Raw genomic sequence first — 15,304 nt, forward strand, 5'->3', positions numbered from 1 at the left:
TTCACAACTGCACTCAAAAGCCTATTATGTCCTGCTATTTTAATCAATGGCTTTTTTGCCCTGAGTTGTGAAATTTATTTATTTATTTATTGTCCTTTTTCTTCTCTTTTTTTAAAGGTTTTTCTTCCAGAATTGGTATGGCAAGGATAACAGACGCTCCCATCGATACAGTCTCTCTAAGAGCCGGCTCAGCGCCATCCTGGACTGCAATGTCATCAACTACCTGTTTGCTCAGGTAAGGAGCCTCGTCTCTGCGTGGCCTGCCATTTTTCACTTGATCGTCTATTCAGCAAACCCTGCAGCAACTGAAGGCCATCGTTATCATTGGTCATTAAAGGTCATGAATATACAAAGTACAGTAAAATACTCACATGCATGTGTGAAGCAGTTGTCATTTTTAATGGAGTGGGTCATTTAGTTTGATGGCCCGATTCTGCTGCCAGTATTTTATATCACAAATTCTTCCCAGTGCATATTTTAGTTTCCTGTAAATCTGTTCCTCGTTTGGAGTCCCCATAGCATTGAAGCATAGGAGGGCATGTTTCTGTGGAGTCAATTAAAGCAGTGGTCCTTAAGAATTTTTTTCTCGCAACCCAATTTTGCCCTTCTTGTGTATTCAAGGCCCAGTATTACCACCAACTGTCAACATAGTGGCCGGAAGAATTGATGCAGACCACCATCCCATTTCCCCTTTTGATAATCGGTACTGACTGTCATCCCAGGAGGCACTGGTTGGTTGCCCTTGGAGAATTGCTGTGGCAGGTCGTAACAGAAGCAATGCCGTTTGCTTGAAATTCCAGTGACGAACCATCGCTAGACATTCCTCAAACTGTCCTCGCCCCTTTCCCATTAAATACTGCTGTGAATCTCGACTCTTGCTGACCCAAATTCAGACAACACGAATTTAAGAAATTATGCGTTAAAGTTAAGGAAGGGACAGTTGTATCCCATGGAGTCTTCATTGTGTCGGCGAGATGAAAGAAGAAGAGTTGAGTACACGGGACCTCATGTACACTCACCTAAAGGATTATTAGGAACACCACACTAATACGGTGTTTAACCCCCTTTCGCCTTCAGAACTGCCTTAATTCTACGTGGCATTGATTCAACAAGGTGCTGAAAACATTCTTTAGAAATGTTGGCCCATATTGATAGGATAGCATCTTGCAGTTGATGGAGATTTGTGGGATGCACATCCAGGGCACGAAGCTCCCGTTCCACCACATCCCAAAGATGCTCTATTGGGTTGAGATCTGGTGACTGTGGGGGCCATTTTAGTACAGTGAACTCATTGTCATGTTCAAGAAACCAATTTGAAATGATTCGAGCTTTGTGACATGGTGCATTATCCTGCTGGAAGTAGCCATCAGAGGATGGGTACATGGTGGTCATGAAGGGATGGACATGGTCAGAAACAATGCTCAGGTAGCCCGTGGCATTTAAACGATGCCCAATTGGCACTAAGGGGCCTAAAGTGTGAAAAGAAAACATTTCCCACACCATTACACCACCACCACCAGCCTGCACAGTGGTAACAAGGCATGATGGATCCATGTTCTCATTCTGTTTACGCCAAATTCTGACTCTACCATTTGAATGTCTCAACAGAAATTGAGACTCATCAGACCAGGCAACATTTTTCCAGTCTTCAACTGTCCAATTTTGGTGAGCTTGTGCAAATTGTAGCCTCTTTTTCCTATTTGTAGTGGAGATGAGTGGTACCCGGTGGGGTCTTCTGCTGTTGTAGCCCATCCGCCTCAAGGTTGTGCGTGTTGTGGCTTCACAAATGCTTTGCTGCATACCTCGGTTGTAACGAGTGGTTATTTCAGTCAAAGTTGCTCCTCTATCAGCTTGAATCAGTCGGCCCATTCTCCTCGGACCTCTAGCATCAACAAGGCATTTTCGCCCACAGGACTGCCGCATACTGGATGTTTTCCCTTTTCACACCATTCTTTGTAAACCCTAGAAATGGTTGTGCGTGAAAATCCCAGTAACTGAGCAGATTGTGAAATACTCAGACCGGCCCGTCTGGCACCAACAACCATGCCACGCTCAAAATTGCTTAAATCACCTTTCTTACCCATTCTGACATTCAGTTTGGAGTTCAGGAGATTGTCTTGACCAGGACCACACCCCTCAATGCATTGAAGCAACTGCCATGCGATTGGTTGATTAGATAATTGCATTAATGAGAAATTGAACAGGTGTTCCTAATAATCCTTTAGGTGAGTGTATAACACTGTGCATAGAATTCACACTGAAACATGGCGTAAAATAGAAATGTGTGATCACACAACAAAATTCAGATGCATAAAACTGCATAAGCAAAGTTCCACACACTTTCCCTTTATTAATCCCAATTAGCATGAATTGTAATGCACATTCATACGCCAACAGCCCCACCACGACTCCTCCCAGAATTATGCATATTTGAATATGCAAATCAATATAAATAGCCCCTTCCTTTCCATGTTTTGTTAAAAGACAAGGGTAAAAGCACGTATAAAAAAGAAGTGGTCAGATGTCAAAACTGATGTGAAAAAACGAATGTCTAAGTGTCATTTGGAAGCGTATTAGTGACAAATTGAAGAAAAAAAGGGTTTATGTCAAGATTAAAGTTGAAATGTCGACATTTCCACTTTAATCTTGTAGTTTAGTTTGTTGTTAAAGTAGAACATCATAAGCATCATTTTTAAATCGATGTTTAACTCTTTTAGGGCTCATTTTTGTTTTGTTTCTTTGCTCCCAGGGCTAAATATTTTTCCAAAAACTAACTTTTTTTAAAAAAAAGAGCACAAAGCAATTAATTAACATATCAAATCAGCAAAGAATATTTCCTTTTGACAAATGTTACTGTCTTGCATGTTGTATGAGCCTGCATACAATATGATTTCACATACACAGTCCTTGCAAAGTCTGATCTCGCTCAAAGCAGCCAATTGCATGCCTTGCCACATTGCACTGCTTACAATATGAGTTACACTGGGGTTTCCTTTTCAATTGTCTGTTGCTGCACTTTCTCACATATATCTTTAGTGTGCACTGTAGAGAGGCAAGTCACCTGTTTGATATCGTGCCAAGCCACTGCCACCAAGTTTTCCGCCTGCATGAAAACCATATTGTCACCTCTTTTCATCTTCAGCCTGTGAAGGCCTGTATCTCCTGTTTACCCTCCCTGTGCCACAAGCTCCAATTCCCCTGCTCTGTAGCTCCATGAACAATTCTGGGCATGTATAAAAATTGCCCATGTACACAACATGACCCAAATGTTCATAGCCCTGAAGCAGCTCCAGCACAACCTGACTTGTCAAGGGACAGTTCTCTCTTTGAAAGAAATACTTTCATGTATAGAAACCAGTGTTTGCTTCTGCCCGTACAAAATCCTTTATGCCATACTTTGTGGGCTTGTCTGGCATATATTGGCAGAAAAAAAGGTGTCCCCTTTATTCTATCATAGATTCGTGCACAGACAAATCACGGCCAGGCTGATAAAATTGTTTATATGTCGGTTCCACAATGTCAAGCAGGGGCTGAACTTTATAAGTGGGATTTATATCCAGGCTCACCCCTTGGGATTTGCTTCTGATTATCACAGAAGTGCATAAAACCTTGCAGCAGCGCATACCTATCATCACGTGGCATAACCTGTCCAAAGCCACCGGGGACAAAGCACGTTTGGACCAACGCTCCCTGAAGTTATATTACCAGTCTAGTCCCATCTCAATTTGTAATGCTGCCACAACGCCCTTCATCTCGTCTTTTGTTGTGGGTTTCTACTTTGAAAAACGAGAATGCCGTACAAGCGCAGCTCATGATTCAAAAAATTGCTCTGCATACCCGTTTGTCTCGTCTGACAGTAGCTGAAAGGCAGCAACAGGAGAGGGCAGCCTGAAGTAGTCCAGTGGCTGATAATCTGTCGTGTCCAACAGCAAGCCATGCTGTCTTGTCAAATTCGATCGCCAGTTTGGCTCCCACGGATCAATGTCTGTGTATTCCTCCCACACGAACCTTGCCGTAAGTGCATTGGCTGCACGAATGGGCTCAGCTGGCAGCCGATCAGCTGATGCCTGTTCCTCACTCTCTCGTCGATCTCCTGCCTACTGTCAATAAAATCAGAGTCCAACTCAGCGATAATACGCAAAACATCATCTGCTGAGTATTTTCTTTTCTGCACTCGCTTCACTCCCTTGTGAGATGTCGATGCCATCTTGCCTTTGTTTACATTTCGTAACTCACACACACGCAAGGATTAGATGCCGAGTCAATGAGTCTAACATTCCTCCAAGACGAGAGGGAAAGTCTGTGACATAACAGTGAGTTTTGTCACCATTAACAGCTGATTGTCGCTCTTTACCCCTAGATGTCGACTTAGACATCTTAGATATAGACATGCGCACTCAACCTCTCCTGTCAACAAAAGTCGACATCCGCCCTAAAAGAGTTCATTTATTAGAGTTTTTCAAATCCCATTGTAACTAAAGTAGCACGTTAAGTGCTTCATATTCTACGTGTTTCCTGACCCAGTCGTTAATCACTATGGGCTTCTTTAACTGGCTTTCTCTTACACAGACAGGAGTGTGCAGGCAGTGATCGCCACACAGAATACATTACGTTCATGATATTGCAGCTCTCTGAACATTTTAGAATACTTACATGGATACTTGATATCATTTTCATGATGAAATGCATTAAAGCATGTATTAAATATGTGGCGGGTGCAGTGGTAACGATGAACTGGTACCCTGTCCTGGGATTGTGCCAGCCTCGTGCTGTATGCTTGCTGTGACGCACATGACCCTGGATGGAATAATTTAATGCAGCAGCACTGTATCTGTCAAACGTACCAAACCCCAATTCCTGTCCTTCTGTTTTCTTTCTCCATGTAACCAATCACCGCACAATAAGCGTCTGTAATAAATGAAAAAACATCTACAAGCTTAGGATGCTGATTCTTCTAAACTTTTAAAGAACTTTGAAAAATCTTCATAATAATTGTTTAATTATTTCATCCATCCATCCAGGGCTGTGGTGGGTTGGTGCCCTGCCCGGGATTGGTTCCTGCCTTGCGCCCTGTGTTGGCTGGGATTGGCTCCAGCAGACCCCCGTGACCCTGTGTTCGGATTCAACGGGTTGGAAAATGGATCGATGGATGGATCCATCCAGGGTCGCACCAGTCCCAGCAAGCATAGTGAGCAAGTCACAAACAATCCCTGGACTATCGCTACCCCTGAATCACTGTGTCCCCACATTTTAATTATTAACAGTATACATTATTTAATTGAAGTTAATAATTTATAGAGACACACTTTAATGCATTTCATCATAAAAATGATAACAAATTGTAACAGATAGGGGGTGCTGTCGACCCCTGAACCCTTAGACAACATGTCTGACACAAGGTAAAAGTCCAAGAAATGAATTTAATAATTCAATAATGTGCACCAAGCACCTCCACAATAATCACACTACACAATCAATAATACAATCCTCCACTCCCAGACGCTTCATCACCCTTCCTCCCAACTCAGCTCAGCTTGCTGGGGTTTCCCGGAGTCCTTTATAGTCCTTGACCCGGACAGGTGAAAACTCCTTCTTTTCTTCAGCCTGGATGTACTTTATTATTTCCGTTCCCATGACTAGAAAGTATTTCCGGGCTATAATAAAATTCATCATGCCTTCCTGCAGCGGCCCCCATGGTATCCAGTAGGGCTGTGATGTTAAATTCCAATATCCATGATGCCCTGCTGGAACTTGGGGCACCTCCATGTTACAAGAAGGACTCCATCTGGCGGCGTGGGGGTATTGGCCAGGATAAACTGCCAGCCATATATCACAAAATATACATCCTAATATTCTAACAGCACACAGTGCCAAGAGGATAGCTCTTGGAAATCGGAATCAACTTAGAAGCCGATCATAATCTTTAAATACGCGCTCTCTTCTATTGAATTGGATTGAATTCCTTTATTGTCATTGTATGGTACAATGAGATTCAATAAGCAACACCTCAATTAACTTATTTTCCTACAAAATCATTAAAAAATGAAAATAAGAATAATAATACAATAAAAATATACAATATGAAAGCATTAGTACAGCATACATGTACATACAGTGCAGACAGTGCAAATGGTTCATAAATTGGATCAAGATGTGCAATATTACAGTTGGAGTGTAAGTTTACAGTGAAGTGATTGTAATTCTAAGTACAAACAGTTCTACCGGGATCACCTGATGGACTGATTGAGTGCGTTTGTAGCTCTTGGGATAAAACCGTTTCTTAATGGCGTGATCCCTACAGGAAAGGCTCTGAAGCATTTGGCGTATGGAAACAGTTCAAATAGACTGTGTGCATAGCTGAGTGGAATCCATGTAGATGCTGGTGGCTTTCCGGATACAGAGAGTGCTAAACATTTTACCAGGGCTCTTAGAAAAGAGAACATCAATAATTATGGAAATGTCTGGTATTGTGCAATAAGAGCAGCAACACGCCATGGAATTAAAGAACGAGTTTAATTAACAACAAGACTCGATGCCTAATGAAGCAACTGGTTTGGAGTGAAATTGGTTGGAGTTTGAGGGCCTGACTGAGTTGGTCTTCTGTTGGCTCCCTCGCCTCACATTTCATTTCTGTTTGGGTGTCATTTAAGGAAAGAAATGAAGCAATTCAGAGGAATGATCAAGGGAAATATATCTTAAAAAACAAGTCAATTAAAAAGAAAGGAAAAAGAGTTAACTAGCAGCCAAAACGGGTCACCAATTAAGAAAAGGGTTAGAATGAAAACCTGCAGCCACTGGGGCCCTCCAGGACCGGAGTTGGGGACCCCTATTCTACAGAAATCCAGATATTTCCAAAGGCTTCACAAACCTTTTCTTTCCACAGTCACTTTAGAGAAACAGCTCTGTCCACCACAGGAGTGAAGTTGTTAACGGTGATGTTGAGTGCCCCATACCACCCCCCTCCCCCCTGCCCCACACCGGGGCCTTTCGTGTCACCTCAGTGTGACATCGGTGATGCCATGGAGTTATTTAACAGGAAAGAAAGCAAATGAGCGCAATTCGATTTAGGTTAATACTGAAAAAAAGGAAGCGAGTTTTGTGGTAGGCCACAGTGGAATTAATTGCACAACTCAGCTTTTTTGAGCCCTTGACATGAATATTTTGTGATTTCACTTTTTAGAAGAGTCTGGCCAGCGAGATCTCGGTGTTCTTATGTATTTCACATTTTGTTCAGAATTCAGCATCAACCACAACAACGTTTACTGCTATTGCAGATTTCACACATAAGTATAACTCAATGTGTCACCACGTGGTAGAAGAAAAAACAACAGTTTTTAAACAAGTGGAATGGAAGAAACCTGGGTGTGTTACTCTTTACTGTTTAACACCAAAAACGGCAAATGTCTGATATGATCACGTGTGCCGTGGTCAGATGGCCAGTGAGGAGAAGACAAGCAAAACTGCAGCTGGTGAGGAAGACTGATGAATAAATGTTTAGGGCAGCAGTGTTTAAACTCAGTACCTCATAGTTTAGAGGTCTCCCTCACAAAGACTTCTGAGAAATTCATCAAGATTTGTATTCTTTGCCAAAGTTTTAAATGCTTATGTTTCTTTTGCCATTTGCTATTTAATGAACCATTTTTTCTGCAGAGTTTGTTCCCTTAGTTGCACTGAACACTGAGTGCTGAAAGGGGGAGCCGTAGAGTCGCTTGAGATTTTCAGCTTTTCACTCACTGAGATCCATTTGTTACAGATGAGCAGACGAGTGAGTGCAGCACTAAGCATTCTAGGAAGTCAGCATTTTATTACCATTAATGGAGAAACTTTACATACAGGAAGGTTAAAATAAGGAACTGTTAGCATTGCAAGGTCAGGATAATTCAGAATTTCTTAGAATAAGCAAAGGAAAAAGGCAAACTCACTGATGAATGACATCCATTCATAGCAGGAAGAGCACAATGACTGTGAAACTCCTTGGAACAGAAACCTGCAGCCAAGGGGTCTCCAAGGACTGAACTTTGGAACCTCTGATTGGGGGCTTATAAGGTGAAAAAATCAGCCAGCCCCACCTAGTCATTTGTAGAGCAATGGAATGGGAAGAGTTAATTCAACATCACCTGTGGATGATAGAAATTCCATCTGTGACGCTGCAAGCAAATTGTTGAATTTCCCCTTGGGACAAATAAATCAGTCTCTGTGTTATATAGTGCCTTTCATATCATGTCATATTGGAACCATATTTTTGTTGTGAAAAAATATCTATCTATCTATCTAATATATAGTGCCTTTCACATCTATCTATCTATCTATCTATCTATCTATCTATCTATCTATCTATCTATCTATCTATTCTGATCTGTAGACTTTTCAGAGTATTTGCTGTGCAACTTTGTACCCAAAATGTGACAACATCAGACATGTGAGCTAAGGGTTGTCAGTGACCACTTAAGAGTAGGTGTGCCCTTCTTCCCCTGGTAATGACTGTATATACTGATGTTCTATTATGGTGCTCAGGAGTAGTTATTGACCCAACCCAACATTCCATGCTGCAGGAATCAACTCCAAACCTCATGAACACAAGAGAAAGACTGAATGGATGAACAGTGCAGATAATGTTCAGATAACGGCAAGTTGATGAAAGCGTTCAGCTCCTTGATCGTGGTTTCTTTTTTGATCAAAGGCTGTCAACAAGCACAGCAAGCAGAAGTGTAGGCAGACAACCGGCACTTCTTCCCCTTAATAGTAAAATGTTTGATTGATGGAGTGAATGTGTGCCTTTCAAATCTCTCCACATTGATAAGTCAAGAGCTTGGCAGGTCCACAATAACTCAGACTGTGAGAGCAAACAAGCTTAGTAGCAGCCATCCCCAGGACTTCAAGCAAAAAAAAACCAAACAAACAAAAAAAACAGCAAGGTTTTAAAAAAGGAAATCACAGAACTTGAAACTTACTGCTGGCTTCCTTCCTTAGTTAGGGTCACTTCAGAGACTATAAAAAAGGTAATTCAATGAAAGGAAGGAAATGAAAGTTTACCTCCTGTAGACATTTAAAGAATGGCAACAGTTACAAGTTTCACCAAAAAGAGAAATAAAACCTAAACGATAAACAATGAGGTATTGATGTCAAGTTTCCAACTAAAAATTTAAATGTTATGTTCAAAGATTTTCAAAGTGAATATGATTATGCATATAGAGCCTTTTACATCTATCTATCTATCTATCTATCTATCTATCTATCTATCTATCTATCTATCTATCTATCTATCTATCATTTATATAGTACCTTGTCTGTCTGTCTATCCCTATTATATAGTACCTTTCATATCTAACTATCTATCTATCCCTGCCAACTACACTCTTAATGTAATCCTGTCAACTACACTATCTGTCTGTCTAATCCTGCTAATCAATCTATCTGTCTTTCTATCAACTAGCTATCTAATCCTGCCAACTACGCTATCTATCTATCTATCTATCTATCTATCTATCTATCTATCTATCTATCTATCTATCTATCTATCTATCTATCTATCTATCTATCTATCTATTATAATTTTAATATAGTCTTTCATTATCTATCTATCTATCTATCTATCTATCTATCTATCTATCTATCTATCTATCTATCTATCTATCATATTCAGTACTTGTATATTTTTATTTTTTTCCCATTAATACTAGCAATACAATGTTTTACTGACTGTTGCAGTGTTCTTATTACTTCATGTTGTGTTTTATTCTTATTGTTGTACCCTTCATGTTTTATAATTATGGGCAGTGTGCAGTTCCTCTCTCTGCCAGCAGATGCTGCTTTATAAAACCCTATCTGTCTAATTTCATGCAAGTAGTACTAGCAGGAAAGTAAGAACAAATATACAGTACGTGTCAAATATACTTTGTTCACCTTTTTTTCCCTGGAAATTCGTCATGTGATTGGTTTAGACAAACATCTTTTTCCAACACCCATGATGCTTTGCCATCATAAGGCTGCAGAGGCCATGCACTGCACTCTCAAGCACATGGTTTGCAAGATCAATGCCCAATTTGCTCATACACGGCTAATATTTTGCACAATACACTTGTACCCCAAAATAATTAAAAAAAGCAAACCTCTGCAGTATTTTAATTTGAGGGATACATTAGAGGACCATAATGAGAATCTTATTAGTCCTGCCACCAGATATATAACGCTGATTCCTGTGCGCTCCTCTGTGTCTCACGCAGCACCATGTGCCTACATAATTAGCCATGTGCTGCAATTACAGTCGCAAAACAAGGCTTACAGGAGCCCTGGCCTCCCCCTCCCTGAGTCAGAATAATAAATAATAATAATTTATTATTATAATATCTATTTCTATCTTCTTGTGCAAAGCATCTTCATGGCTAAATTAGAAACAAGAAAGGCTGACTTTACACAATGGGTTAGGCCAGTCCTTAGTGCCGCTTCGTGTCACGGCCAATGTGTGCCCCAAGATTAGAACTCTGTGAGCGCAATGATCTCCATTTTATTTACTTGTTACTAGTTAGTCACCGTTTGCTTTGTTTTGTTTGTGGTATTCCTTCTGTCTGAATCATTGGTTGTTTGAGACACGGTGGTACCGTGGTTAGCACTGCTGCCTCACAGCTCAGATCACATTTTTGGTTACAATAATCGATTTGGCGTAGTTGTCGGCTGCTTCTGTAATCTTCAGGCAAACTTAAAAGACCACTGCACCATTATAATCCACTTAAAACTAGCACAGTTCCTTTTACTCCTTTGACTTGAATTCATTTTGCCGAGTTCCACGAAGTTCCCAAACATTTCCTCTAGAAGTCCTCACGTGTCTGATTCATCATTTAACTGATTGAATTCTTTATCAATAAGCTGTGAGAACTGTGAAGATCTTCATTAGGTCCCACACAACTCAAGACTGGCGTCAAAACCAAACTGTTCTGGTCTCTGGTAGGTGAGCAAGTGATCACGGATCCTATTTAGGATGACCCTAGCAAGGACTTTACCCGGCACCGAGAGCAGCGTTATCCCCCAGGTGATCACCCTTCCCTTTCCAGATACAAACAAGTCCCATTTTCCAGTCAGTTGGGATGATGCCCGTCTCCCAAATGGAACCAAAGATTACTTACAATGCCAGGAGGACGGCCTTACCATAACCCTGGAGAAGTTCACTCCTGATACTAGAGATCCCTGTAGCTTTCTCTACCCTCAGCTGGTTCACCACCTGTGCCATCTCAGTGAGACTGGGGGGTTCACAGCTAACTGGAGGATCCGCCTCAAGAACCGCAGACACAGAGATATCCAACGTCCCAGCCGGAGGGTCAGCTTTAAACATCTGCTCAAAGTAGCCAGCCCAGCGGGTCACAACTGTTGAGAAATGAATCCTAAATTCTAACCACAACCACAGCAACCCTTTTCATTTATTATTTTTATCTGTGAACTAGGACGACCAAGACGTGCACGACATCAATGTTTCATCACACTGCCGTCAGCACTACAAACCACTGAGTGACTTTCATGGTAACGCTGTGGCAACCCCTACTCAAAATGGCCACCGCCAGAGAAAGACAAGCTGGCATCGATTAAAGATAATAATTATTTTTAGCTGCTTTAAAAGAGAATCCTAGCTGAAAAGTAATGCCAGACATGGACCACATGACCCATACAAACTATAGTAAGACATAAATTGTTACAGAAGAATTCCAAACATGTTAGTAAATGTATAACACACGGTGGTCATAAGACACACGGCCTAGTTCTGCTCTTGTCTTCTTTACACCATGGTGACCCGAGCTGTGCAGTGGAACCCAGATGTTCAAAGTTTATTGTCATGTGCACAGTAAGGAAACACGTTTCTCTGTACTTTCAGGGTGGCGCAGTGGGTAGCACTGCTGCCTCGAAGTAAGGAGACCTGAGTTCGCTTCCCAGGTCCTCCCTGCGTTGAGTTTGCATGTTCTCCCCGTGTCTGCATGGGTTTCCTCCCACAGTCCAAAGACATGCAGGTCAGGTGGATTGGCGATCCTAAATTCTCCTTGGTGTGTACCCTCAGGTGGGCTGGCGCCCTGCCTGGGGTTTATTTCCTGCCTTGTGCCCTGTGTTGGCTGGGATTGGCTCCAGCAGACCCCCCATGAACCTGTAGGTAGGATGTAGCAGGTTGGATGATAATGGATGAAATTCTTTCTTTGCTGTCCACACCAAATGCCAATGGTTAACAAACCAACGTATAAAGATAAACATAAATAATAAGGAGAAAATTGATAATAAGTAACAGAGGCAGCATAAAGTATTAAAACATAATAGAAGTATAAAGTGTAATATGCAGGTAGGGGTGTGATGGACAAGTCAAATACAGTTGTGTGAGGAAGACAGAATGAGGTGAACCACGGTTATGAACTCCAGTCAGTTATTTAGGAGTCTAATAGCCTTGGGGAAGAAAGAGTTCTTTAGCCTGGACGTCCTGCATTTCATACGTCTGTACCTCCTGCCTGAGGGTAGAAGTGTGAACAGTTCGTGTTGGGGGTGGATGGGGTCCCTGAGGATCGAGGCAGTTCTCCTGCAGACTCTGCAGTTGTCCATAAATAATAATACTAATATTAATAATAAGTTACATTTATTGAGCACCTTTCAAAAACCTAAGGTCACTCTACATACAGAGTAAAAGAAAAAAAAATTACACAGATGACAAAATTTTATAGAAGAGGAAAGTTTTCAGTTGAGATTTAAAAGTGCAGAAAGAGGAGCAAACTCGGAGAGACTGAGAAAGAGAGTTCCGGAGTTGAGGGGCTATAAGTACAGTCATATGAATAAGTATGGGAACCCCTCTCAGCCTGCATAATAATTTCCTCTACTTTCAACAAAAAAGATAACAGCGGTACGTCTTTCATTTCCAAGGATCATCTGAGTACTGGGGTGTTTTCCGAACAAATATTTTTAGTGACACAGTATTTAATACTATTTAGTATGAAATTAAATCAAATGTGAAAAACTGGCTGTGCAAAAATGAGGGTCCCCTTATCATTGTGCTGATTTGAATGCCTGTCACTGCTCAATGCTGATTGGTTGGATGAGCTCGTTAAGCCTTGAACTTCATAGACAGGAGTGTCCAATCATGAGTGGTCAAAGGTATTTAAGGTGGTCAATTGCAAGTTGTGCTTCCTTCCCTTTGACTCTCCTCTGAAGAGTAACAGACAGCATGGGATCCTCAAAGCAACTCTCCAAAGATCTGAAAACAAAGATTGTTGAGTCTCATGGTTTAGGGGAAGGCTACAAAAAGCGATCTCAGAGGTTTAAACTGTCAGTTTCAACAGTAAGGAATGGAATCAGGAAATAGAAGGCCACAGGCACAGTTGCTGTTAAACCAACTCAGGTCTGACAGGCCAATAAAAATACAGGAGAGGCATATGAGCAGGATTGTGAGAATAGTTACAGACAACCCACAGATCACCTCCAAAGACCTGCAAGAACATCTCGCTGCAGATGGTGTATCTGTACATCGTTCTACAATTCAGCACAATTTGCACAAAGAACTTCTGTATGGCAGGGTGATGAGAAAGAAGCCCTTTCTGCACTCACGCCACAAACAGAGTCGCTTGTTGTACTCAAATGCTCATTTAGACAAACCAGATTCATTTTGGAACAAAGTGCTTTGGACTGATGGCATTCATGCAAAGGGAGAAGTACAATGTTCTGGAATGGCCATCATAGTCCCCTGACTTGAATATCATCGAAAATCTATGGGATGATCTGATGCAGGCTGTCCATGCTCGGCAGCCATCAAATTGAACTGAACTGGAGAGATTTTGTATGAAGAAGGTCAGAAATACCTCCATCCAGAATCCAGACACTCATCAGAGGCTATAGGAGGACAGCGTCAAGAGGCTCAAAGGAGCAAAAGGAGGCTCAACTGAGTATTGATGTCATATTTCTGTTGGGGTGCCCACATTTATGCACCTGTCTAATTTTGTTATGATGCATATTGCATATTTTCTGTTAATCCAATAAACTGCTGAAATCCTACTGTTTCCATAAGGCATGTCAGATATTAAAAGGAAGTTGCTACTTTGAAAGCTCAGCCAATGAGAAACACAAATCCAAAGAATTAAGTGGGGATCCCAAACTTTTTCATATGACTGTATATATTGCTGGGACTGATAAGCAGGGATGATGAAACCGCATACAGAGATGAGGTGGAGTGGCTGGCGGCATGGTGTGAAGACAACAATCCATCTCTCAGTGTTGACAAGACAAAAGAGATAATTGTGGACTTCAGAAAATCACATCCTGCCCACATCCCACTCAGCATCAACGGTTTAGATGTGGAGACTGTTAGGAGTACCAAGTTCCTCGGTGTGTACATAACTGAAGAACTTACGTGGACACATAACACCTCATCACTAATTAAGAAAGCCCAGCAGAGACGACACTTCCTGAGGCGGCTGAAGCGAGCAAGTCTTCCCCCTTCCATGTTCTACAGAGGCACCATTAAGAGTGTTCTGACCAGCCGCATCACTGTCTGGTATGGTAACTGCAGCATATCCAACCGCAAGCACCTGCAAAGGATAGTGAAGACGGCAGAGAACATTATTGGGGTGCCTCTCCCTTCACTACAGGACATATTTTACAAATGCAGTGTCCGCAAAAGAGCTGCAGCATTGAGCAGGACCCCCATACACCCCTCACATGGACTTTTCACACTTCTGCCATCCAAGAGAAGATACTGCAGCATCAGAGCAAGATCTGCCAGGCTGCAGGAGAGTTTTTAACCCCAAGTTGTCAGACTCCTTAACACCAGGCAGCCCCCTGGGATCTTCCACACGGCCTCAACCACCTCTAAAAACAGAACTTTTATACATGCAAGTCACTTACCTGTAAAGACGAGTGTGCATGGAGAGAAGAACTGAAAGTCCCATACTGACCTTTTAGTATTTGGACACTCTTGATATCCTTCTGCTGTGAAACATTCTGACCCCCCACTGGCCATTCTACCTCCCTATGGTTTACAGGCTTGACGTGGAAGAATTAGATGATGATGGTCATGTGGACCTCTGGCATTCAATCTGTCAATGTAGGGACATCACGGTGCTTTGATTAGGTGGTGGTGGCGCAGATCAACACCACAGAAAACCGGAAAAAGAACAGAAGAGAAAGTAGGGGTTAGTAAGGATTACAGAGCCACCATTAATGATAATGATAATTAAATGAATATACAGAGCATCAGGATTAAACTAAAACGAAGCTATGAGAAAGCCATGTTAAAGTAATGAGTTTTTAGCAGTTTTTTAAAGTGCTCCACTGTATTAGCCTGGTGATTTCC

The 15,304-nt window shown here is 41.7% G+C and overlaps 1 protein-coding gene across 1 annotated transcript in view; it reads left to right on the plus strand.

The window, feature by feature from the left end:
- jak3 (Janus kinase 3 (a protein tyrosine kinase, leukocyte)) overlaps positions 1–15,304 on the plus strand; it is a 191,114-nt gene that overhangs the window by 68,659 nt on the left and 107,151 nt on the right. Inside the window, exon 4 of the mRNA XM_039767079.1 lies at positions 118–235. Coding sequence (XP_039623013.1) covers positions 118–235 — 118 coding nt within the window. The remainder of the gene's footprint in view (positions 1–117; positions 236–15,304) is intronic.

The sequence above is a fragment of the Polypterus senegalus genome, chromosome 10, assembly GCF_016835505.1.
Source record: "Polypterus senegalus isolate Bchr_013 chromosome 10, ASM1683550v1, whole genome shotgun sequence".
In the NCBI taxonomy this organism is placed as follows: Eukaryota; Metazoa; Chordata; class Cladistia; order Polypteriformes; family Polypteridae; genus Polypterus; species Polypterus senegalus.